This window comes from Pongo abelii, chromosome 12 (genome assembly GCF_028885655.2).
Source record: "Pongo abelii isolate AG06213 chromosome 12, NHGRI_mPonAbe1-v2.0_pri, whole genome shotgun sequence".
Classification (NCBI taxonomy): Eukaryota; Metazoa; Chordata; class Mammalia; order Primates; family Hominidae; genus Pongo; species Pongo abelii.
In genome coordinates, this window is record NC_071997.2 from 108710922 (window position 1) to 108733468 (window position 22547).

Consider the following 22547-nt stretch of genomic DNA (forward strand, 5'->3'; position numbering starts at 1 on the left):
CCCTACACTACAAAAAAGAGAGAGAGAGAAAGAGGGGGTGGGGAAGGAAGGAGGGAGGGAGGGAGGGAGAGAAGGAAGCCATTTTTGTTTTTTAACCAATTGTGAGTAACTTATTCTTTCCACACTTGTTAGAACCTGAAATTTTATAAAATATAGGCGTGCATTTTTGTTCTTATGAATCCATCCTTTAACTAGTGAATGTTTTCAATCCGTATAATCTGGTAGAATTTAGGAAAACTGTATTCTTTTATTTGGTCAACCATTGAATCTTCTTCATCCATTCCTCTTCCTCCTTCTAAAATTCCTTTTTTTTTTTTTTTTTTTTGAGACGGAGTCTCACTCTGTCGTCCAGGCTGGAGTGCAGTGGCGCAATCTCGGCTCACTGCAAGCTCCGCCTCCCAGGTTCACGCCATTCTCCTGCCTCAGCCTCCCGAGTAGCTGGGACTACAGGCGCCCGCCACCACGCCCGGCTAATTTTTTGTATTTTTAGTAGAGACGGGGTTTCACCGTGTTAGCCAGCATGGTCTCGATCTCCTGACCTCGTGATCCGCCCACCTCGGCCTCCCAAAGTGCTGGGATTACAGGCGTCAGCCACCGCGCCCGGCCTAAAATTCCTATTATTCTCATAGCAGGGTCTCCTGAATTTTTCCTTAAGTCCCATCATTTTATTATTTCCATCTCTATAGGCTTTTGCTCTGTTGTGTTAAAGAAATAATTATTCAATGATACTTGTTAAAGCACATTAAGGAAGACTTTATTTAGCACCATCACTACAGATTTAGGGACCACTGCAATGAGTTCTTGCAGTGGAGGAGACAGGTTGGGATCAACTCTGAATGCATCATGGACAAGTGGGAATGTATAGCCAAGGAGCAGTGTAGGGGGTCAGTGGATGGAAAATTAGTAAGAGGCATCAGGGGTAAAGGGGATTCTGTCTAAACTGACCTAACAGGATTCTCACTAAAGGCAGGCCAGGGTGGTCGGATATCACTTGGGGGATGGTGGAGGATGAGATATTGAGGGTGATCAGATGTCAAGGATGGGAGGTTCTTACTAAAACAGGAATTTACAAGGAGTGCTATGGATATGTAGTGGGAGGAGGCCAGGGATGCTGCTAAACATCCTACAATGCACAGGACGATCTCCTACAACGAACTAACTAGTCCAAAATGTCAATAGCGCCGAGGTTGAGAAACCTTCACGTAGCTTACGGATACAGCTTTTACCCAGTCAAAATCGCCAGCATCCTTCTCCTGGGGCTGAACCTCTCCCCCAGGACTGTCAGGAGGAGGGGCGTGATAAGGATCCCAGGACTGCGGTTTGCCTTCCTTCCCCACCCCCACTCCCAACGGCTCCTTTCTTTTCTCTTAGCAGCACCCAGCTTGCCCACCCATGCTCAAGATGGGCGGGATGCCAGCCTGTTACATAAATGTGCCAAAAGCCTGGCCATGCCTGGAAAATGGACCAATCCGCCCGCCAAGAGGTTGGGTCTCGTTCCCTAGAGGGAAGGAAGTTTCCTCTCCTTGCAGTGAGAGCTAGAATCGCACTTTCTGTCCAGCTGAGAGAAAGACTCTTTTCCAGAGGCTAAAAGGACAAGAAAATCTGATTTGCTTGCTTCTAACTTTGCGTTTTAAAGGGGGAAGGAGGAAAGGAAAGAGAGGGAGGGTGGTTCTGCTTAGCCCCACCCCTCCGGTTACCCCAAGTCCAGCCTTCCATTCCGGTGGAGGCAGAGGCAGTCCTGGGGCTCTGGGGCTCGGGCTTTGCCACCGGGACCCGCAGGCACCAGAACCACTCGGCGCCGCCTGGTGCATGGGAGGGGAGCCGGGCCAGGAGTAAGTAACACACGGGCGCCGGGGACCCGGGTCGGGCTGGAGGCTTCCAACTCAGAGGGAGTGTGATTTGCCTGATCCTCTTCGGCGTTGTCCTGCTCTGCCGCATCCAGCCCTGTACCGCCATCCCACTTCCCGCCGTTCCCATCTGTGTTCCTGGTGGGATCGGTCTGGAGGCGGCAGAGGACTTCCCAGACAGGAGCTCGGGGCGGAGGCCGGGTCCGCGGGAGACCAGGGCAGCGAGGCGCTGGCCGGCAGGGGACGCTGCGGTGCGAGCCTGAGGCTGGGCTGCTCCGCGAGGATACAGCGGCCCCTGCCCTGCCCTGCCCTGCCCTGCCCTGTCCTGTCCTGTCCTGTCCTGTCCTGCCCTGTCCTGTCCTGACCTGCCCTGTGTCCTCAGACAACATGTTAGCCGTGCACTTTGACAAGCCGGGAGGACCGGAAAACCTCTACGTGAAGGAGGTGGCCAAGCCGAGCCCGGGGGAGGGTGAAGTCCTCCTGAAGGTGGCGGCCAGCGCCCTGAACCGGGCGGACTTAATGCAGGTACCCAGGGCTCAGCCGCGCCGGGGTGGGCGGGACTCCAGAGCCTCCCTCTCAACAGCACTCAGTGGACATTGACCAGACGTGAAGGCATGCACCGCTCCACACCCAGCAGGCAGCTGCGCTGGGGCTTCCCAGACCTAAACCCAGGGCGCCCTCTTTGTTCATACAAAACAAGGGGGGAGTACTTGCAAAGCAGAATCCACCCCGAGCTAATCCATAGCCACTCAGGCCTCCAGATGAGGGCGGAACTAACATTGTTGTGGGGTGTGGGCACACTTACTCCCCAGGCTACCCTGTTCACCATCTTAATTCTACAGATAAGGAAACTGAAGGTCAGCGAGGTTAAGCAGTACGCCCAAGGCCATGACACTAGCAATCAGAAGAGCTGGGATTCAAGCTGAGGTCTTTGTGGCTCCAAAGACCTCTTAACTCTTTCCACTCTGAGAGTCCCAGAGCTGACAGCAGGCAGTACTCTTAAGAATTTTCTTCTGTCTGCTACTGATTTACTGACCTGAGCCAGCTGCATTGGTTGGGGTCATTCAGAAATGTGCATCAGAATCCCCTGGGGCACGAAAGAAAAGTGATGGGGGCCCAGGCAGAGTGTACTTTGAAATACTCCTCAGGTGGGTGCACCGGAGGTGAAGTCGGTGCCACTTCTGCCCTGGCCCCCAAGATCGGCCCCCTGGGTCTGTCTCCAAAAAAGGTTGGTGATGACATTGCCAAGGCAACGGGCGACTGGAAGGGCCTGAGGATTACAGTGAAACTGACCATTCAGAACAGACAGGCCCAGATTGAGGTGGTGCCTTCTGCCTCTGCCCTGATCATCAAAGCCCTCAAGGAACCACCAAGAGACAGAAAGAAACAGAAAAACATTAAACACAGTGGGAATATCACTTTTGATGAGATCGTCAACATTGCTCGACAGATGCGGCACTGATCCTTAGCCAGAGAACTCTCTGGAACCATTAAAGAGATCCTGGGGACTGCCCAGTCTGTGGGCTGTAATGTTGATGGCCGCCACCCTCATGACATCATAGATGACATCAACAGTAGTGCTGTGGAATGCCCAGCCAGTTAAGCACAAAGGAAAATATTTCAATAAAGGATCATTTGACAACTGGTGGGAAAAAAAAAAAAAAAAAAGAAATACTCCTCAGGTGGTTCTGCCACACACTCCTGGTTAAGTCCCTCTGCTCTACAGCTTCTGAGGACTGGGGTGAGTGAGCACAGAGCCTAGCGCTTGATGCATAGGAACCATCATCAAGGTTCCTAATCCCACTACCATTACTTCCCGTCTGGGACTCAGTTTCTCCATCTGTAAAGCAAGGGGTTCAGATGAGGTAAATAGCTAAGGACTCTACCAGTTATAACATCCACTGATCATGTGACCTCCAGTTTATTTGCATAAAACTAATGGCCTCTCCTTTTTCTTCTCCTTACTTACAAAAACCTGACTTCATCCTGAAATTTATTTTTGAAAAAAAAAAGAGGGGGTATTGGAAGGGGGGCCGGGGTGGTGACATACAGATTTCTGATCATGCTCACCACTTAGTGCACTTCTTTCTCTGCAGAGACAAGGCCAGTATGACCCACCTCCAGGAGCCAGCAACATTTTGGGACTTGAGGCATCTGGACATGTAGCAGAGCTGGGGCCTGGCTGCCAGGGACACTGGAAGATCGGGGATACAGCCATGGCTCTGCTCCCCGGTGGGGGCCAGGCTCAGTATGTCACTGTCCCTGAAGGGCTCCTCATGCCTATCCCAGAGGGATTGACCCTGCTTCAGGCTGCGGCCATCCCAGAGGCCTGGCTCACCGCCTTCCAGCTGTTACATCTTGTGGGTGAGGAGGCCTCCATGCTCACTCCACACAATGTGGCTCAACACCATAAATCAGCCAACTTGAATCCCAGCTATCCCCCAGGGCACTCCCAGGCCTTCCTGTATCACCTGTACTGTCAGGTCCTCAAACCATGTTAGAAGGGTTTAATGTTGAGGCTGAGAATCATGGTTAGCAGATAGAAGGTCTGGATAAAACTAGATAGGAGGCCTATGTACATGTTAACACCAGAGGCCCAGCAGCAGTCCCAGCTTCTCAAAATCATACTGAGCTTCTCTCTGGGGTCCCAGTGCAACAGAAGGGACCAATTGACTCATTTATTCCTCCTCAATCCCACAGAGGCCAGTCAAGAACTCACATAAGGGAATCTAAGAAGACTTGCTCCTTGCCTTTAGACAGTGCAGTGTAACTGAGAAGGCATCATATGCATAAGATCAGATGACCATACAGTTTAGAAGGATAGCCCTGTCTAACTACAATAGAAGCTGGAGATGGGTAAAGATGGTGTGGACAAGAATAGTCAGAAGGCTTTTTGGAAGGCTTTGAAGGGTGGGTAGACTTGTGAAGGACATAAGGCATGCCAAGGTGGCCTAAGAAAGAATATCAGCCAGGCAAGGTGGCTAACACCTATAATCGTAGCACTTTGGAAGACAGATCACTTGAGCCCAGGAGTTCGAGACCAGCCTGGGCAACATGGCAAAACCCTGTTTCTACAAAAAATACAAAAATTAACCAGGCATGATGGTGCATGCCTGTTGTCTCAATTACTCAGGAGGCTAAGTTGGGAGAATCACCTGAGCCCAGGAAGGTCAAGGCTGCAGTGAGCCATGATCATGCCACTGCACTCCAGCCTGGGCGGTAGAGTGAGACTCTGTCTCAAAGAAAAAGAAAGAGTAGGCTGGGTGTGGTGGCTCACGCCTGTAATCCCAGCACTTTGGGAGGCCGAGGCGGACGGATCATGAGGTCAGGAGATCGAGACCATCCTGGCTAACACAGTGAAACTTCATCTCTACTAAAAATACAAAAAATTAGCCAGGCGTGGTGGTGGGCACCTGTAGTCCCAGCTACTCGGGAGGCTGAGGCAAGAGAATGGCATGAACCCGGGCGGGGTGGGGCAGAGCTTGCAGTGAGCCAAGATTGCGCCACTGCACTCCAGCCTGGGTGACAGAGCGAGACTCCGTCTCAAAAAAAAAAAAAAGAAAGAAAGAGTATCAAGGTGAGACCAGCCACTGCACTCAGTAGTAAAGGATGACTATTGTGATTTGTGAAAAATGAGGCTGGAGCCAGATCATGGTGTCCTTGAATATCAAGCTGTCTGGACTCAATGCAAAAGCCAATGGAGAAGCACTTTACATTTTGAGGAGGAAGTAACATAATGCAAGTGCCGTCTTAGGAAGAGGAGCCTGGTGGCTGTGTGTTGCCTGGATCAGGAAGACCATCTGGAGGCCAGTTTCAGATTCTAGAAGGACTGGCTTTCAGTGGTGACCATAGGAATGGTAGTTGTTCTTACTTATTCAGGTGTAGGTCAGAGATGTGCATTTTGGTGTTATAGGTAAAATAGAGATTATGGATGTGGCTGCTTATAGCCCTGTTTCAAAAGGCTGTTTTCCACTTTAGCCAGAGGCAATAAGCTCTTTTGCTTTCTCCAAAGAACAAGATGGTTTGTATTTGAGTCACAGCGTCCTATCCCCACCAGCCCACCCCCACCCCACCAAATAAAAAAGGAAAAGCAAAAGATTGATTTGGCATTTGGTGCAACGGCCAGGTGATCTTGATAGAATATGCCTGTGTGGGGAATGTGTAGCAGTTGCAAAGTAAAGAGAACCCTGTACTTTCTGTCACAGGAAATGTTCAGGCTGGAGACTATGTGCTAATCCATGCAGGACTGAGTGGTGTGGGCACAGCTGCTATCCAACTCACCCGGATGGCTGGAGCTATTCCTCTGGTCACAGCTGGCTCCCAGCAGAAGCTTCAAATGGCAGAAAAGCTTGGAGCAGCTGCTGGATTCAATTACAAAGAAGAGGATTTCTCTGAAGCAACGCTGAAATTCACCAAAGGTAAACAACTGCTTCTACAGTTCAGCAGGAATTTAAGAGATGATTAAATAAAAGCCCCACCAGTCTCAAAGTTGCCAATGCTGTGTATCAGTCTTACCTCTGCTAAGTGCACAACAGCTGCCCTGGCCAAATTCTAGTACTATGGTATTTGACCACTGGAGACAGGCAGTCATATTTAGATCTAAGATGGTTTCCATGTGCATTCTTGCAAGAGATAAGATTCATCCACACTTTAAACCATGCAGACTTGGTCTGGAATTATCCAGCACCTTTTCTTCCCAACCAGCCATTCCACACTTAGTTAACAGGAGGCTTGGAGGCAGAGACCAGTTTGGAGCTGGCCATGGTAGGGTTGGGTGGTAGCACCCTAAATGAGTAAGTAGATGTGCACACCTCTGTATTCCAAAGCCAGACGTGTCTATTTTTGGCTCATCCCTTTCCATTTTTCTTTTCTATTTTTTTTTTTTTTTCTGAGATGGAGTCTCGCTCTGTCACTGAGGATGGAGTGCAGTGGCTTGATCTCTGCTCACTGCAACCTCCGCCTCCCAGGTTCAAGTGATTCTCCAGCCTTAGCCTCCTGAGTAGCTGAGATCACAGGCGCACCACCACGCCCAGCTAATTTTTGTATTTTTAGTAGAGATGGGGTTTCACTATGTTGGCCAGGCTGGTCTCGAACTCCTGACCTCAGGTGATCTGCCTGCCTCAGCCTCCCAAAGTACTGGGATTACAGGCATGAGCCACCATGCCTGGCCTCCATTTTTCATGTGAGTAGAAAAGGAGAGATGAAACCAAAGCTAGAAAGCCTATGATTCCAATAACCCAGTGTGGACACTTCCTAACTTCTATGTGAACAACTAGCCTAGGTTGGGCCTCCTGTATTCTGTTCTCAATCGTGCCTGGGTGTCAGTGGGACTGTACTTATTTTGGCATGAGAGGAGACTCTAGGCCAGGGTGCCCCATTTCCCTCTTGCTGTAGCTAGGCCTCATAAAGGGTGAACTTCACACATGCTATGATAGAGTTCCGCTACCTAAACTCCATTTACAACAGTTCTTCAAGCAGTGTTTCTAATTCCAACGTATAGATTTACCACTTGCATCTGTATTTATTTATATCCATAATCCCCAAATATACCATGGTATCTTATTTTGCACCAAGCTTTCTATATCTGACTAGCATCACAAATCTGTTTCCTATGGAAGGTGCTGGAGTTAATCTTATTCTAGACTGCATAGGTGGATCCTACTGGGAGAAGAACGTCAACTGCCTGGCTCTTGATGGTCGATGGGTTCTCTATGGTCTGATGGGAGGAGGTGACATCAATGGGCCCCTGTTTTCAAAGCTACTTTTTAAGCGAGGAAGTCTGATCACCAGTTTGCTGAGATCTAGGGACAATAAGGTGAGTGATGAATGAAAAGAAAACATGTGATTTAACCCAGAAAAGTGTGGTTCATTTACATTACCCCGAGAAAGGAAGCTCTACCTTAGGTTAGGGAGGTTAGTTTCTATGAAGAAACCTCCCCCTCTGAAGATAAAGAGGAACCTGATTTCAGAGAACTGATTCAGATTGGTCGATAGAGGCTTCAGTATCATGAAAAGAAGTGTAGCTGATACTTCACACGTTATCTGAACATTCTAACAGAATGAACAAAGCACTGACCGTATTAGGAAGTATTTCGAGTAGTTCCAAGACTTTGTTTTCAAAGGCAGAATTCATCTCAGTGTGCGAAGAAAGGCTCTTAGGTGAGTAAAAAATAAGTAAACCTTGGCCTTCAACAGATTATAGGTTCCATGCCGGGCACAGTGGCACTCGCTTGTAGTCCCAGCTACTTGGGAGGCTGAGGCAGAGGATTGCTTGAGTCCAGGAGTTTCAAGGCTGCAGTGAGCTATGATTGCACCTGTGCATAGCCACTGTACACCAGCCTGGGTAACATAGCAAAACCCCATCTCAAAAAAAAAAAAAAAAAAAAAAAAAAAAAAAGATTATATGCTCCTGAAATATTCCATCTGGCAGTCTAGCAGGTACCAACTTTGGGAATGTTTCCACCATAAGGTTTTGCACCGGCTGAGGGACAGGACAGCTTAAGCATCCTTTTTGCACTAAGCCTATATGAGTCCTATCTGTGGCTGCCTCCTGGGTAAAGACACTTTATTTAAAAACAATTCTTAGGCTGTCAGTGACACTAACATTTTACTCCAGGCTTCAGACTTTATCTGGTACAGAACAGAAGTTACACATTTGAAGGTACAAGGGAGCCAGAGATCACCTGTAACCCCCCTTTAGCTCCTATGTGGTCTCTTCAGCTGGCTCTAGAAACCAAATTGATACCAGCAGATTGACAGGAGAAAAGCATGGTTTTTTTTTTGTTTTTTTTTGTTTGTTTGTTTGTTTTATGGAGACAGGGTCTTACTCTGTCACCCAGGCTGGAGTGCAATGGCACAATCAGCCTCCTGGGTAGCTAAGAGTAAAGGCATACCACCATGCCTGGCTTGTATTTTTTATAGCGACAGGGTTTCACCATGTTGCCCAGGCTGATCTCAAACTCCCAGGCTCAAGTGATTCGGCCAAAGTAAGATGCTTTTGTAATTTTTAGACAAAGAACAATAAATTTGAGAAGAAATAAGACAAAATCTGGCTATGGATAGTAAATTTCTAGCGAAGTCACTAGGAGATATATGGGGGTGGGGGGTGTAAAACTAGTGGAAGATAAGGGTTACATCCTTAAGTGTATTTATTCAGTTCCATTGCAGCCCCGTTTCCAGTCTCTGGTGATAAGGGCTTTTTGCCCTAGTATGGCGAGGGTACCCCTCCCAGAGGAATCTTTATGACTTGCTACATGCAAGAAGAGACAGGTCAGCTAGACTTTTCTGAAACTACAATTTCTCCAATGCTTTCACCTCAAAATAAACAATATACCTATCAGACATATTCTGAGATGGCACATGACTCCTTCAAGGGTATTTCATACACATGCTAGGAAGTGAGGGGTTAAGTGTCCCTGTGTGCTTTTTCAGATATGTGGCTTCAGAGAGAGCAAGAAGGCTGAGGAGGATGAGGAGGGCAGGGTGAGGCTCTCTCCCCAGGCTGATGATCTCCTTTCCCTTGTCTTAGTACAAGCAAATGCTGGTGAATGCTTTCACAGAGCAAATTCTGCCTCACTTCTCCACGGAGGGCCCGCAACGTCTGCTGCCGGTTCTGGACAGAATCTACCCAGTGACCGAAATCCAGGAGGCCCATAAGTACATGGAGGCCAACAAGAACCTAGGCAAGATCGTCCTGGAACTGCCCCAGTGAAGAAGGATGGGGCAGGACAGGACGCGGCCACCCCAGGCCTTTCCAGAGCAAACCTGGAGAAGATTCACAATAGACAGGCAAGAAACGCGGTGCTTCCTCCAGAGCCGTTTAAAGCTGATATGAGGAAATAAAGAGTGAACTGGAAGGGTGGCACGCGGACTGGGGCCGCCGCGGCGGGGTTGAGGTGGGAGTCCGGGCGGGCGTCGCAGCGGGGATTACAGAGGCCCGATCAGCTGAGGCTCAACCTGAGGGCCCCTCCAGGGACGGAGATTCTGGGTATAGTTACAGCGTCAGCCGTGACACAAGCCGCCAGAACCCCGCAGACTCCGCCTTGCGCACAGCTAGAGGCCCAGGCCCACCACCTCCCGCACCTGCCCGCGCGCCCCGCAACCAGTGGGCACCACAGCAGGCCCCGGCCCTGCCCGCTACTCACCTGGGTCCCACCCCACCTCTCGCCGCCCTCCTCAGGCCCCACCACCTCTCGCTACACATCTGATCCCCGCCCCACCTCTACCACTCTCCTCAGCCCCAACCACCTCGCGCTACACTTCTGGGCCCCGCCGCACTTCCACCCTACTCCTCAGGCCCCCATCCCTTCCGCTACTCACCTGGGTCCCGCCCCAGCTCACAGTCCTCCTCAGGCCCCGCCTCCTCCCGCTACTCACCTGGGCCCCACCCCACCTCTCGCCGCCCTGCTCAGGCCCCACCACCTCCCGCTACACATCTGGGCCCCGCCCCACCGTCACCACCCTCCTCAGGCCCCGCCCCCTCCCTCTACTCACTTGGGTCCCTCCCCACCTCACCGCCTTCCTTGATACTCACTTGGGCCCCGCCCCAGCACTCAGCACCCTCCTCAGGCCCCGCCCCCTCCCGCTACTCACCTGGGTCCCGCCCTACCTGTCATAACCCTGCTCAAGCCCCGCCTCCTCCGCTCCCCAGTTACTCACCTGGGCCCCGCCCCAGCTCTCCGCCCTCCTCAGGCCCCGCCCTCTCCACCCGGCTTCCTCTGCTCAGGGCCTCCCCGACCGGAACATCTCGCCTTTTGGAGGCTACGCCCCGCCCTTTACGCTACAGAGCCCGGAAGTGTCTTGGACGCTCGCCTTTCCATCTTCCGGCCTCGAGTCTCGCTCAGGCTCGGTTTTACCCCGGAGTCTATTCGAAGGGGGCTGCTACGTCAGCGCGTCTCAGCGTAAGACGGCGCTATTCCGCTGTAACAGCTTGCGGCGGGTCCTGAATGTTGATGTCCTGCATCTAACGCGGTGTAACGCCCGAAGCCGAGCGAGCTCCGGAGGTGTCGGGAGGAATTCCAGTATCTGCTACGGTAACTTCATCAGCCCGCCAAGATGGCGATGCAAGCGGCCAAGAGGGCGAACGTGAGTATCGGGTGTTCTGCAGAGGGTAGGAGAACTTCGGGTTTGACTTTCTTAGCGGCGTGGATCGGAGCATTCTTGCCCCTCCTCCATCCCCAGAGCGGAGAACTCCAGAATTCCTATCCTGTCAGCGAAGACACTATCCTGGCCCCATCCTCAGAGATATGCTCCTTGAGCCGCATTTCTGCCCCCACTCCTTTTGAGAGTTCCTCAGTCTCTACCCTAGTGTCAGTGATAGTGTTACCCCTATAGCCTCTTTGCTTGACCTGCACCTAAGGACCTGGCGTTAGGATTATCTCCTTGACTTAAAGTCGATAGCGCAGAAGAGTCCTCAACTAACTTAATGGTTCACCAACAACTAGGGCCTGGGATTCCCCTCAGATCATGGTGCTTTTCGGATCCTTCATTAATACATTAATTAAAACAATATTTTTTGAGCACCTACTATGTATTCTGCTTGCCATGTGGGACATAATTCATCAATTATATTTATTGAACAGCTACTACGTGCCAGACACTAGTCTTACGTATTGGGAATACAGCAGTGAATAAAACAAGTCCTTCTGCTTACATTCTAGTGTTTGAGAGTGCAGTGTTACGGAAACTTTTTTTTAAAAACAACTCAAAAAAGAGATTAGTCAACTGTAAAACGCTTAGAGGTGTAAGATGAAGTTAGGCCAAGCGAGGTGGCTCAAGCCTGTAATCCCCGCACTTTGGGAGGCTGAGGTGGGAGGATTGCTTGAGCCCAGGAATTCAAGGCTGCCTTGAGCCATGATTGTGCCACTGCACAGCACTTCAGCCCAGGAGACAGAGCAAGACCTTGACTCAAAAAAAAAAAAAGAAAGAAAGAAAAGACAGACAATTGACCATTGGATATGTAAATGGAGACTTTTGGTGACCTTGATGACAGGAATCATTTCAGTGGATGAAAACTTGGTTGCAGTGGGGTGAAAAGATGGTGGAAGTTGAGAAAATGGAAACAGCAAAGACACTCTGTCCATGAGTTCTCATTTAAATAGGAAGTAGGGAAATTGGATGATAGTTGACTTTTTTTTTTTGAGATGGACTTTCACTCTGTCGCCCAGGCTGGAGTGCAGTGGCACAGTCTTGGCTCACTGCAACCTGTCTCCTGAGTTCAAGCAATTCTCCTGCCTCAGCCTCTTGAGTAGCTGGGATTACAGGTGCCCACCACCATGCCCGGCTGATTTTTGTATTTTTAGTAGAGACAGCGTTTCTCCGTGTTGGCCAGGCTGGTCTCAAACTCCTGACCTCAAGTGATCCACCTGCCTTGGCCTCCCAAAACGCTGGGATTACAGGCATGAGCCACCGCACCCGGCCAGAGAGTTGACTTTTTAAAAGATGTGTGACATAGGTGTATTTTTATGCCAGTGGGAGCAATCCAGCAGAGTGTGCGAAACATGATATGGAAGAAAGATAGGTTGAGTTCAGAAGTGAAGGTTTTGAGTAGATGAAGGTTGGCGTAGTAATAGAGGGAAAGTAGTTGGATATAGATGAAAAGTATTTCAATTGGTCATGTCTGTTTTCTCCAAGAAACAAGAATCAGGGTCATCTCCTGGGATGGGCAGGGAAGAGGGTATAGCCCAACTCAGGTGTTAGCAGGAGTGATGGTGGTAAGGTTTGCGAAGCCCTACAGGTACCTACCACCATGCCTGGCTAATTTTTTAAAATTTTTGTAGAGATGGGGGTCTCACTATGTTGTCCAGGCTGGTCTCAAACTCCTGGGTCAAGTGATCCTCCCCCACTTTGCCTCCCAAAGTGCTGGGATTATAGGGACAAGCCACTGCACCCAGCCTCTGTTGCTTTTTCAAAGATCTTCCCATTTTCAGAAACATCAAATTATACCTCTTATTCTTGGCTTTTTATTATTATGTATCATTAAGAATTTTTTTAAATGGTAGCACTTCTGCCCCTAATTATAATAACAATACATATTTCTCATTTTAGATTCGACTTCCACCTGAAGTAAATCGGATATTGTATATAAGAAATTTGCCATACAAAATCACAGCTGAAGAAATGTATGATATATTTGGGAAATATGGACCTATTCGTCAAATCAGAGTGTGAGTCTTACTGAGTCATTTAAAGAAAATGATAGCATAATCTGTAATCTCAGAATTATAGCTGACGATGAGGCCAACCTGTGCTGTGTGCAGTGCAACAACCCTTACCAAGAGCCTTGAGACTAGCACATTGAGATCAGAGAGATGAGATCTTTTTGAAGGGGGGAGAAAACCTACTGAGACCCTAATGATCCAGCTCAATGAGAGGCAAGAAGAGGATTTGAGTTTCCTCAAAGCATTCATTGAAGTAGTAATGAATGCTTTGAGGAAACTGGTTGAGAAGGGAAAGAACTAACATTTATTGCATACCTATTATTTGTAAAGCTAGCTTGTTACACTATGTTTTTTGTATGCAGTAGCTCTATAATTTTCTCAACAATCATCACTGTCTCTTTAAATAACCCCAGAATTTCTGAATAAACTAAGTAAAAGAGTATAAAAGTAACAGAAAAAAATGATATTTTCAACTACAGCTCTTTCAATTGAAGATTTAAAAGTATAGAGGAAAACATCTCATTACAAGCATTCACGTTTTAATTTAATATAAAGATTGGGGTTCATACCTTCAAGTGATATTTACTGGACATCTACTGAATACCATTAACCATAATAAGTGCTTTTATTTGGATCAACAAAACTATAGCCCTGAGAGTAAAGTACCTTTCTATCTTACAGTGCTTAGTGGTAAAATCTTCTGACTCTAAATTGGACCTCTACATTACACAGTACCATAGCCTCTGACACCCAAACTCATATGAAAGGGCTAGTGACTTAAGAGTCCATCTGAAAGGATTTCTAAAGTTTTTATTTTAAAAAAATTATTATTTTATCACAGTAATGACTACATATAAAGTTTTTATTTCTAGTCGGAATTCCGTCTTGTATGACTTGAGAGTTCCTTCCTGGCTTTAGGACTGTGAGGTCTTGAGGACCCTCCTTTTGAATGACACTGTCACTCCGGAGAGTAAACCAAGAGCTGGAAATACATGATCATTGGTACTCAGATGGGGATGAAAGTGAAAGTGTTATAGATCAGCTGTCCTTTTTAGGAGGTCTCAGTCCTTTGAGCATCTGATAAAAGCTTTAGACCCCCTCCACACAAGAATACACACATGTTGCATATATTTCAGGGGATACATGGACTCTAGGTTAAGAAACCCTGCTCTAGATATAGAATGGTATACAAGGCCAGGAGTTCAAGACCTGCCTGACCAACATGGCGAATCCCTGACTTGGGGATCAGGAGACAAGATTCTACTTCAGGCCTTGTTACTAGCCATGTGTGTGACTAGTTGCCTACCTTTTTTGGTTTTCTCTTCATGTATGAGATAATCTGGGTAGTGGCCTTTTAGCTTTTAATGTGGAAACAGCATGGATTGATTGTAAGGCCTGGGTTCAAATACTGGCTTGCCTACTCTTATGAAACTGGAGAAAATATTTAACCTTATCTGGGCTTCAATTATCTATGAAATACAGTCTTCCTAACCTACTGTCTTAAAAGAATTTTAGTTTGGATGAAATTACACAGTGTCTGTGAAGGTACTTTATCAGTTTTCCTTCCCAGTGTACATTAGCCACTCTTTCTGCTCCCATAGCATTTCCATGTGCCTCTCCTAGGTTAACACATGGTTTTTCCGTTGTCTCTATACTCATCTGTCACCCTGGGCAGACTGTGAGTTCCTCCAGGGCTCGTACCATATATTATTTTTGTTTTTGTGTTGATGGCACTTGTGTGATACATGGTAAGCACCTCATGTATACTAAATGAATAATATAGAAAATAGAATAGGCCAGATGTGGTAGCTCACACCTGTAATCCCAGCACTTTGGGAGGCTGAGACAGGCAGATCACCAGAGGTTAGGAGTTCGAGATCACCCTGGCCAACATGGTGAAATCCCCTCTCTACCAAAAAAATACAAAAATTAGCTGGGCATGGTGGCACACGCCTGTAATGCAGTTACTCAGGAGGCTCAAGTGGGAGAATCGCTTGAACCTGGGAGGCTGAGGCTGCAGTGAGTGAGCCGAGATCACGCCACTGCACTCCAGTCTGGGTGACAGAGTGAGATCCTGTTTCAACAAAAGAAAAGAAAATAGAAGAATAATATAAAAAGTGGTTGTGATTGGTTTATTAGGGCATTATAAAATTTATTGATAGTATTCAATTAAGGGATGCTTAAAATCAGTGAAGTTAGAGAATGTTTCAGAAAGCCAAAATGAAAGGACAGGGAATAAAGCAGGGGCATCTTCAGAAGAGTGCAGAGCAGCTCAGAACCTTTGTGCTTCTATTTTCCTTGTATCTGGAATGGTTTTCACCAGCTCATCTCATGCCTGGCTCCTCCTCATTCTTCAGGTCTCAGCTTCAGTGTCACCTTTTCAGAGGGGTTTTCCCTGACCACCCTAGCTGAAGTAGCTCCCTGTTTCCCTATCTGTTACAGCTTTCTACTTCTTTTATGAAACATTTCTTTTTTTGAGATGGAGTTTCGCTCTTGTTGCCCAGGCTGGAGTGCAATGGCACGATCTCGGCTCATTGCAAACTCCGCCTCCCAGGTTCAAGTGGTTCTCCAGCCTCAGCCTCCTGAGTTGCTGAGATAACAGGCACCCACCAGCATACCCGGCTAATTTTTGTATTTTTAGTAGAGATGGGGATTCACCACGTTGGCCAGGCTAGTCTTGAACTCCTGACCTCAGGTGATCCTCCCACCTCAGCTTCCCAAAGTGCTGGGATTACAAGCATGAGCCACCGTGCCAAGCCGAAACATTTCTTAAGATTTATAATTATTTCAGGGCTGGGCGCAGTGGCTCACTCCTGTAATGCCAGCACTTTGGAAAGCTGAGGTGGGCGGATCACAAGGTCAGGAGTTCAAGACCAGCCTGGCCAACATGGTGAAACCTCGTCTCTACTAAAAATACAAAAATTAGCCAGGCGTGGTGGTACATGCCTATAATCCCAGCTACTCAGGAGGCTGAGGCAGGAGAACCGCTTGAACCCAGGAGGTGGAGGTTGCAGTGAGCCAAGATCACGCCACTGTATTCCAGCCTGGGCGACAGAGTGAGACTCCATCTCAAAAAAAAAAAAAAGATTTATAATGATTTCATAGTTATTTAATGTCTTTCTACTGCCTGAATATAAGCTTGAAGGAAAGGATGATGCTTGTCTTTTTCACTATTGTATTTCTAGTGCCTGTCACAGAAAGAACATAGTCTATATGTGTTGAATAGGTTAATAGAAGTTTAGGGTACAGGAGCTTAGGTCTAAATTATAGATTGAGAAACAGCTGTTTTTCTGTTCCATTACTATGATCATGCTTTATTGTATACCTGGCACCTGGCACTAGGGTGGCCAATCTTCCCAGTTTGCCCAGTACTGAGAGATTTTTCTGGGACACTGGACTTTCAGTGATAAAACCTGGACAGTCCCAGTCAAATCAGGATGATTTGGTTTGACCCTACCTGGCATGTAGCAGGCACTTGGTACTTTGTACTTTTTAAAACTCTTTGATACTTGTTACCTCTTTTGATTATTAAACCCATGTGGAAGGTAGGGCACGTGATAGAGCCTGATGGCACTGGACACGTGAAGCAGCCGAAGCTCATAGAGGCTAAGTTACATGCTTAGGTGTTCTTATTCCTACTCAAAGATTTTAATGCCAGTCAAGAAAATTGCAGCATTTTGGGAGGCTGAGGCGGGTGGATCACTTGAGGCCAGGAGTTCAAGACCTGCCTGGCCAACATGGCAAAACCTCATCTCTACTAAAAATACAAAAATTAGTCAGGCATGGTGGCGCACACCTGCACAAGAATTGCTTGACTCTGTCTCAAAAAAATAAGAAAATAATGTTAGCTCAGTGTCCAATACGTGGTAGGTACAGATACATGCTTTTAAAAGTTCAAATTATAATATGGTTCTCAAGGTGTGAGGTTGATAATTAGGGCTGGGACACTTAAGATGAAGAGTCTTTAAAGTGGGGTTAGTCTATCCCTGTTCTAGTTCCTAAGAAGATAGAAGAGGAAGAAAGAGAGTTGCTTTGTTTAGTTTTGTTTTGAGCTTCCTGGACAAAGTGTATGTGAGAGAATTGATAGGAGAAAGTAGATCTCCACTTTTCAAAGGCGTATTAGCGTCTGCCTTATGCGTGGCACTAAAGGAGCAAATGAAGTACTCATAAGATCACCTTTGCTCTTAAGGAACTGAAAATCTTGTTAAGTTTTTAAAAGTCAAAAGTCTGAAAGTTGTTAAGACTTCCCAGAGCCTAAAGAACATTCTAAAACCCCTCATCAGGCCCACACAACCTGACAAAGTGAGCGCATTCATTGACAGTGGCACCCTCCAATCACCCCCAGTACCCTATTCCTTTTCAATTTTACAGGAAGCACAAGCTTGAGCAGGGCCCAGACTATAGTCCTATCCTAGATCAAGTCTAGGCAGGTGCCTCCTCTTCCCATGGCTCCACTGCTTTTATTCAACCCTATGTAAGGACTGTGGCAGATGGAGAGTCACCCCATGGTCTTAAACCTCATTCCACAGTTGCACTGGGTGGTTGGAACACAGATGGAGGCAAGGGGGCCATCTTGTCACCCAGAGCCTGAACTGAGTGGGACCTCTACCCATTGTCTCCACTAACAGTCACGTGGCCATCTGCTGCCTGCAATTTAGCGTTCCGTTGCTCCTCAAACTTCTCTACCTCTCCCAGAGGAAGTTGGCGAGGTGAAGGAAGGAAGTGGCCAGGAATACCTACGCTAACAGCAACCTCGTATCCATAAGTAAGGTCAGCTTCCACTTCCAGCCACCTTCCAGCATTCTGCCCTGGCTCACAGATAACCCTATCCACAAGCACACTTCCACTCCCATCTTTGCAGAAGCCTAGCCCTTCTCCCTAGCCACACAGCTGTATCGTGCATTAGCATTTGAGTTGTATTAAAAAATGAATGTAGACCGGGTGCGGTGGCTCATGCCTGTAATTCCAACACCTTGGGAGGCTGAGGCAGGTGGATCACTTGAGGTCAGGAGTTTGAGACCAGCCTGGGGAACATGGTGAAACCCTGTCTCTACTAAAAATACAAAAATTAGCTGGGCATGGTGGCACATGCCTGCAGTCCCAGCTACTTGGGAGGCTGATGCACAAGAATCACTTGAACTTGAGAGGCAGAGATTGCAATGAGCTGAGATTGTGCCACTGCACTCCAGCCTAGGCAACAGAGTGAGATTCTATCTTAAAACAAAAACAAAAACAAAAACAAAACAAAGACAACGTAGAGCCAGTCAGGGTGGCAAGAGCACCTGTAGTCCCCACAACTCACGAGGCTGTTCTGTGTAGTAGCTGTGTTCTTAGTATTCCTGATGTGACAGTCAGCTTGACCTGTAGAAATTTTAGTTAAGATAAAAACGAAAAACAAAATTACCTAATTCAAGAAATTACAGGCTTATCTGATGTATCTATCCATGTTTATTTCCTCTGATGGTTTCAGGTTGATTTCAAAATACTTAAAACATATTTAAATTTACTGTTTTTAAAAGACAGTTACCAGTTTAAAAGACAGTTCTGTAAGTCAACTATCAATGTGCAGGTAAATGTATATCTTAATTAAGTTTGATTTAATTCTCCAGGGGGAACACACCTGAAACTAGAGGAACAGCTTATGTGGTCTATGAGGACATCTTTGATGCCAAGAATGCATGTGATCACCTATCGGGATTCAATGTTTGTAACAGATACCTTGTGGTTTTGTACTATAATGCCAACAGGGTAAGTATAGCAAAGTTCTCATTGTGTAGTGATCTCATTTGAGAATTAGTGTAGAACTGGCCGGGCGCGGTGGCTCACGCCTGTAATCCCAGCACTTTGGGAGGCCGAGGCGGGTGAATCATGAGGTCAGGAGGTCGAGACCATCCTGGATAATACGGTGAAACCCTGTCTCTACTAAAAATACAAAAATTAGCCAGGCGTGGTGGCGGGCACCTGTAGTCCCAGCTACTCAGGAGGCTGAGGCAGGAGAATGGCGTGAACCCCGGGGGGTGGAGGCTGCATTGAGCCAAGATCGCGCCACTGCACTCCAACCTGGGCAACGGTGAGACTGTCTCAAAAAAGAGAATTAGTGTAAAACTGTACTGTGATGATATATGTCTACTATGACTTTCTTTTTTGGCTAATGCTATTGATGAAATTCATTTGGCTGTAGATTGGTAATTTAATTTTGGTGCTTACCACATTTCCAGGCATTTCAGAAGATGGACACAAAGAAGAAGGAGGAACAGTTGAAGCTTCTCAAGGAGAAATATGGCATCAACACAGATCCACCAAAATAAATGTTTTCTACATTTTCATTTTGGACTAAATCCCACAAATGACAACTACCACCTTTTTTTCCTTTTTAATTAATACTAAATATTGTGATTTCTTATTTGAGGTTCAAAATGACCTGCTTGAAACTTTGATACTATTAGAATACATTATGTTAATAAACTTGTAGCTTTTTGTGAAACACCTCAGTCTTTTCTCTTGAACTTTCCCTTCCTGTTTGATACCAGGAAAAAAACAGTTGAGGCTTATCAAGAATTGTAGGTGCTCCTAGGGATTCTGAGTTTCTTGAGAATAGGACCTCTTTACATTCTTAATGCCTCCAGGGCCCGGTGCAGTGCTTAGCCATCAAAGGAACTTGCTGTTTATTGAATGTCCGTTAATAATGAAATCTTCATAACAACTCAGTGAAGATAGGTATTTGCATTTTGTAGGTGAGGAAACCAAAGTTCATGACATTGGTTGAATGAATAAAATGCTAACATACAAAGCTGGTGTGATAACAACCAGTTATTAACCAAGCCTTTACATTTGAATAATGCTTGCTTAATAGTTAACAAAATACCTTTGTCAATATGGGTACCCTTGTCTTTAGAACAGAGGTCTATTATAGAAATGGTCATTTAGATGATAGTACATTGTTAGAAACTTAGATTTGCCTCTTTAATTTTTTTTTTAATTATTATGGGTACATAATTGTCACATTGGTAGAAATTTGAGAGCAAGCTGCTTGGGTAGTGGTGTTGGTTGTTACATGTCTAAGATTGTATTTATGTAGACTTTTCCTTTAGTTATTAAGTATCTGTATATATATTGGACCTTAGCTCATAATATATCTTTGCCATAAATAAAATACTTAATGCTCATTCTTATTATCATGAGTTCCCATGACATGGAAACAGTATGGTTATTACCCCATTCATCATCATGGCAGCTTGGGAGAATATAGCCGTAATTTGCTTTTTATTGCTTAGGCATGGACCAAATGGAAAAACATGGACTAATTGTTTTGTGTGTGATTGGAACCTAAAATCAATTTGAAGGTACATACACTGAATCACTTCAATGTACAAAGAGCATCAATTCTGCTTTTAATTATATCTGAGTGTTTTTTGAAAGCAGTGTAAGAGAGCAGAGTCATTTCTAAGGGTGGGCAGATAAGAAAGGAGCTACAGCTGTAATTTTCTTTTGAATGCTTTTATGAATGCATTGTTAGTTTTTGTAATGCATGGTGTGCCTTTAGGTAATGTAAAAAGAATTTGTTAAAAGACTTTCTTGTAAGAGAAAAACTGAAATTACGCTTTAAAACTTAGAGTGTGATTTGTCTAAGTGGCAGGCTAGCTTGCCTCTGGTGTAGTTGTTTTAATAACAAGGAGAAATTCCTTCTATTAGCAATCATGACCAGTCCATCATTTGGATTGATATATCTGTTAGCTAAATTTCATGACCTAAAGTTAAGACTTTTAAAACTTCCCTCTAATTGTCTGGAAATTCCATATCCTGTCCCAATTAAGTTACAAGAACTTGCACTCAGTGGACAAACACTGACCCCCACTCTGCACACAGTACTGTACCAAGATGCTGAGGATATAATGATGATCAGTCGTCTGTGCAAGGCATCCAAAGCTCAATTTTTCAAATGCTTTTAAGAGTGCAACAGATGACTGTTTATATGTGCACACACATGTGCCAGAGCTGCTTTCCTTTAGGTTAAATTTTTGAGTTTCTAAGAAAAAAATTTGTAGGAATAGAGAATTCATTGACTGAAAATTTGAAAACAACTGATGTGACCTTGATCTTATTATTGTTCTTCTGTTTAACAACTTTAGTGGCTCTCACAGGCCAATGTCCAGACTCATTAGTATACTGCATCATAATTTTCTGCATCATCTTTTAAGAGCTCCAGTAAAATGGTTAATTTCCCAGTTTACCTGCAGAGCCTAGCCCGTCCTCTTCAGGTGCTAGCCAGTATGTGTTTGCACTTTGGGGGAGTTCTTTTAGTGGGTGTCTCCTTTGACCCACCTCAGCTATAAATACTCTAGACCAAGATCTTTTATATGCCCCATAGTGGGCACCTGAAATAGTCCTTGATGCCATCTTTTGTTATCTTATTGGTGTCACAGCAGAAAATATGCGTATGTCTTTTATGCAGGCTGACTTCTGAGAAATTATTGTAGGCATTTGGGTCATCAAAGAAAGCCAGGAACCAAGACATTCTGAAGGAAATACCCTCTGGCTGATCTAGTCTCACAATAGAGGTGAGCACAGGGACTTTGGGTGACTAAAATGCAAGGCAGTTCCTTTCTCTCGTTTTCTCCATCCTAAAGCACTGCTTCTTCATTAGCTCCTCCACCCTCAGCAAAGGAATACAGCCAGGATTTCTTGGAGACAAAAAAGGTAGATCATGTAGCCAAGATGACATGGCCTCATAGCATATATATGACATCATGTGACATGTATCAGTGGGTCTATGAGGAACACTAACAGTACCTGTTATCAGCCCCTCCGTCCTCAATCTTGAAACAATTCCAAGTCGTCACTGATAGAAAACCGTATTGGCTGAGTGCAGTGATTTAAACCCGTAATTCCAACACTTTGGGAGGCTGAGGAGAGAAGATAGCTTGAGGCCAGGAGTTCGAGACCAGCCTGGGCAACATAGTGAGATTCCTCCATCTCTATTTTTTAAAAATAATAAATAAATGATTAAAAAAAAAAAAAAAAGAATAACCCCAACTATGGCCAGGAGTTTTTCTCACCCTATACCAACTGAAAGAAAAATGTCTGAGGCTGGGCGTGATGGCTCACACCTGTAATCCTAGCATTTTGGGAGGCCAAGGCAGGTGGATCATGAGGTCAGGAGATTGAGACCATCCTGGCTAATATGGTGAAACAATGTCTCTACTAAAAATACAAAAAATTAGCCAGGTGTGGTGGTGGGCACCTGTAGTCCCAGCTACTCAGGAGGCTGAGGCAGAAGAATGGTGTGAACCCGGGAGGCGGAGCTTGCAGTGAGCTGAGATCATGACACTGCACTTCAGCCTGGGCAATAGAGTGAGACTCCGTCTCAAAAAAAGAAAGAAAAAAAAGAAAAATGTTTGAGTATATTGCCTCAGACTCCTATGGCCTATATATAACCTACACCAATAAGTGTGCTGATTTTAAAACCTAACTGGTGTTTCTGGTCAGTTACAATAAATGTTGATGAAATAAGCACTATATGTGGAAACAAGTTCAGAATCAC

The 22547-nt window shown here is 46.0% G+C and overlaps 4 protein-coding genes across 9 annotated transcripts in view; 3 read left to right on the forward strand and 1 right to left on the reverse strand.

Annotated features, from left to right (window-relative positions):
• FAM228B (family with sequence similarity 228 member B) overlaps positions 1-6206 on the reverse strand; it is an 87529-nt gene extending 81323 nt beyond the window's left edge. For all 3 annotated transcript variants that reach the window (XM_054548317.2, XM_054548313.2, XM_054548314.2), the window contains exon 1: positions 6129-6206. The gene's annotated coding sequence lies outside the window, so the exon portion shown is untranslated. The remainder of the gene's footprint in view (positions 1-6128) is intronic.
• TP53I3 (tumor protein p53 inducible protein 3) lies at positions 1315-9703 on the forward strand. Of its 4 annotated transcripts, none has more exons than XM_054548319.2 (6): positions 1315-1483; positions 2230-2372; positions 3944-4211; positions 6053-6265; positions 7490-7662; positions 9376-9703. In XM_054548319.2, the coding sequence occupies exons 1-6, from the start codon at positions 1393-1395 to the stop codon at positions 9556-9558; spliced, it is 1071 nt and encodes a 356-aa protein (XP_054404294.1). In that variant the 5' UTR covers positions 1315-1392; the 3' UTR covers positions 9559-9703. The 4 variants fall into 4 exon arrangements, with proteins under 4 accessions (XP_054404294.1, XP_054404293.1, XP_063569827.1 ...); XM_054548318.2 differs by having other exon boundaries at positions 1335-1483; positions 7466-7662; XM_063713757.1 differs by lacking the exon at positions 1315-1483 and adding an exon at positions 1601-1832.
• Positions 2417-3492, forward strand: LOC112132067 (large ribosomal subunit protein uL11-like). Its single transcript, XM_063713759.1, has one exon. It carries the CDS (start codon positions 2956-2958, stop codon positions 3307-3309), a length of 354 nt encoding a protein of 117 aa, XP_063569829.1. The 5' UTR covers positions 2417-2955; the 3' UTR covers positions 3310-3492.
• An 888-nt stretch (positions 9704-10591) lies between the features above and the next one.
• Positions 10592-19490, forward strand: SF3B6 (splicing factor 3b subunit 6). The gene is made up of 4 exons (XM_002812236.4): positions 10592-10931; positions 12894-13012; positions 18616-18754; positions 19225-19490. Exons 1-4 carry the CDS (start codon positions 10902-10904, stop codon positions 19312-19314), a joined length of 378 nt encoding a protein of 125 aa, XP_002812282.1. The 5' UTR covers positions 10592-10901; the 3' UTR covers positions 19315-19490.
• Positions 19491-22547: the final 3057 nt, after the last annotated feature.

What these genes read in the sequence shown, in the direction of transcription:
- SF3B6 (XM_002812236.4), top strand. Translation starts at nt 10,902, where the DNA reads ATGGCGATGCAAGCGGCCAAGAGGGCGAAC. An exon ending in CCTATTCGTCAAATCAGAGT is followed by an intron (nt 13,013 to 18,615) that starts GTGAGTCTTACT and finishes TTAATTCTCCAG; the next exon opens with GGGGAACACACCTGAAACTA. An exon ending in TGTACTATAATGCCAACAGG is followed by an intron (nt 18,755 to 19,224) that starts GTAAGTATAGCA and finishes CCACATTTCCAG; the next exon opens with GCATTTCAGAAGATGGACAC.
- LOC112132067 (XM_063713759.1), top strand. Translation starts at nt 2,956, where the DNA reads ATGGGGGCCCAGGCAGAGTGTACTTTGAAATACTCCTCAGGTGGGTGC.
- TP53I3 (XM_054548318.2), top strand. Translation starts at nt 1,393, where the DNA reads ATGCTCAAGATGGGCGGGATGCCAGCCTGTTACATAAATGTGCCAAAA. An exon ending in ACCAATCCGCCCGCCAAGAG is followed by an intron (nt 1,484 to 2,229) that starts GTTGGGTCTCGT and finishes CTGTGTCCTCAG; the next exon opens with ACAACATGTTAGCCGTGCAC. An exon ending in TGAGATCTAGGGACAATAAG is followed by an intron (nt 7,663 to 9,375) that starts GTGAGTGATGAA and finishes CCCTTGTCTTAG; the next exon opens with TACAAGCAAATGCTGGTGAA.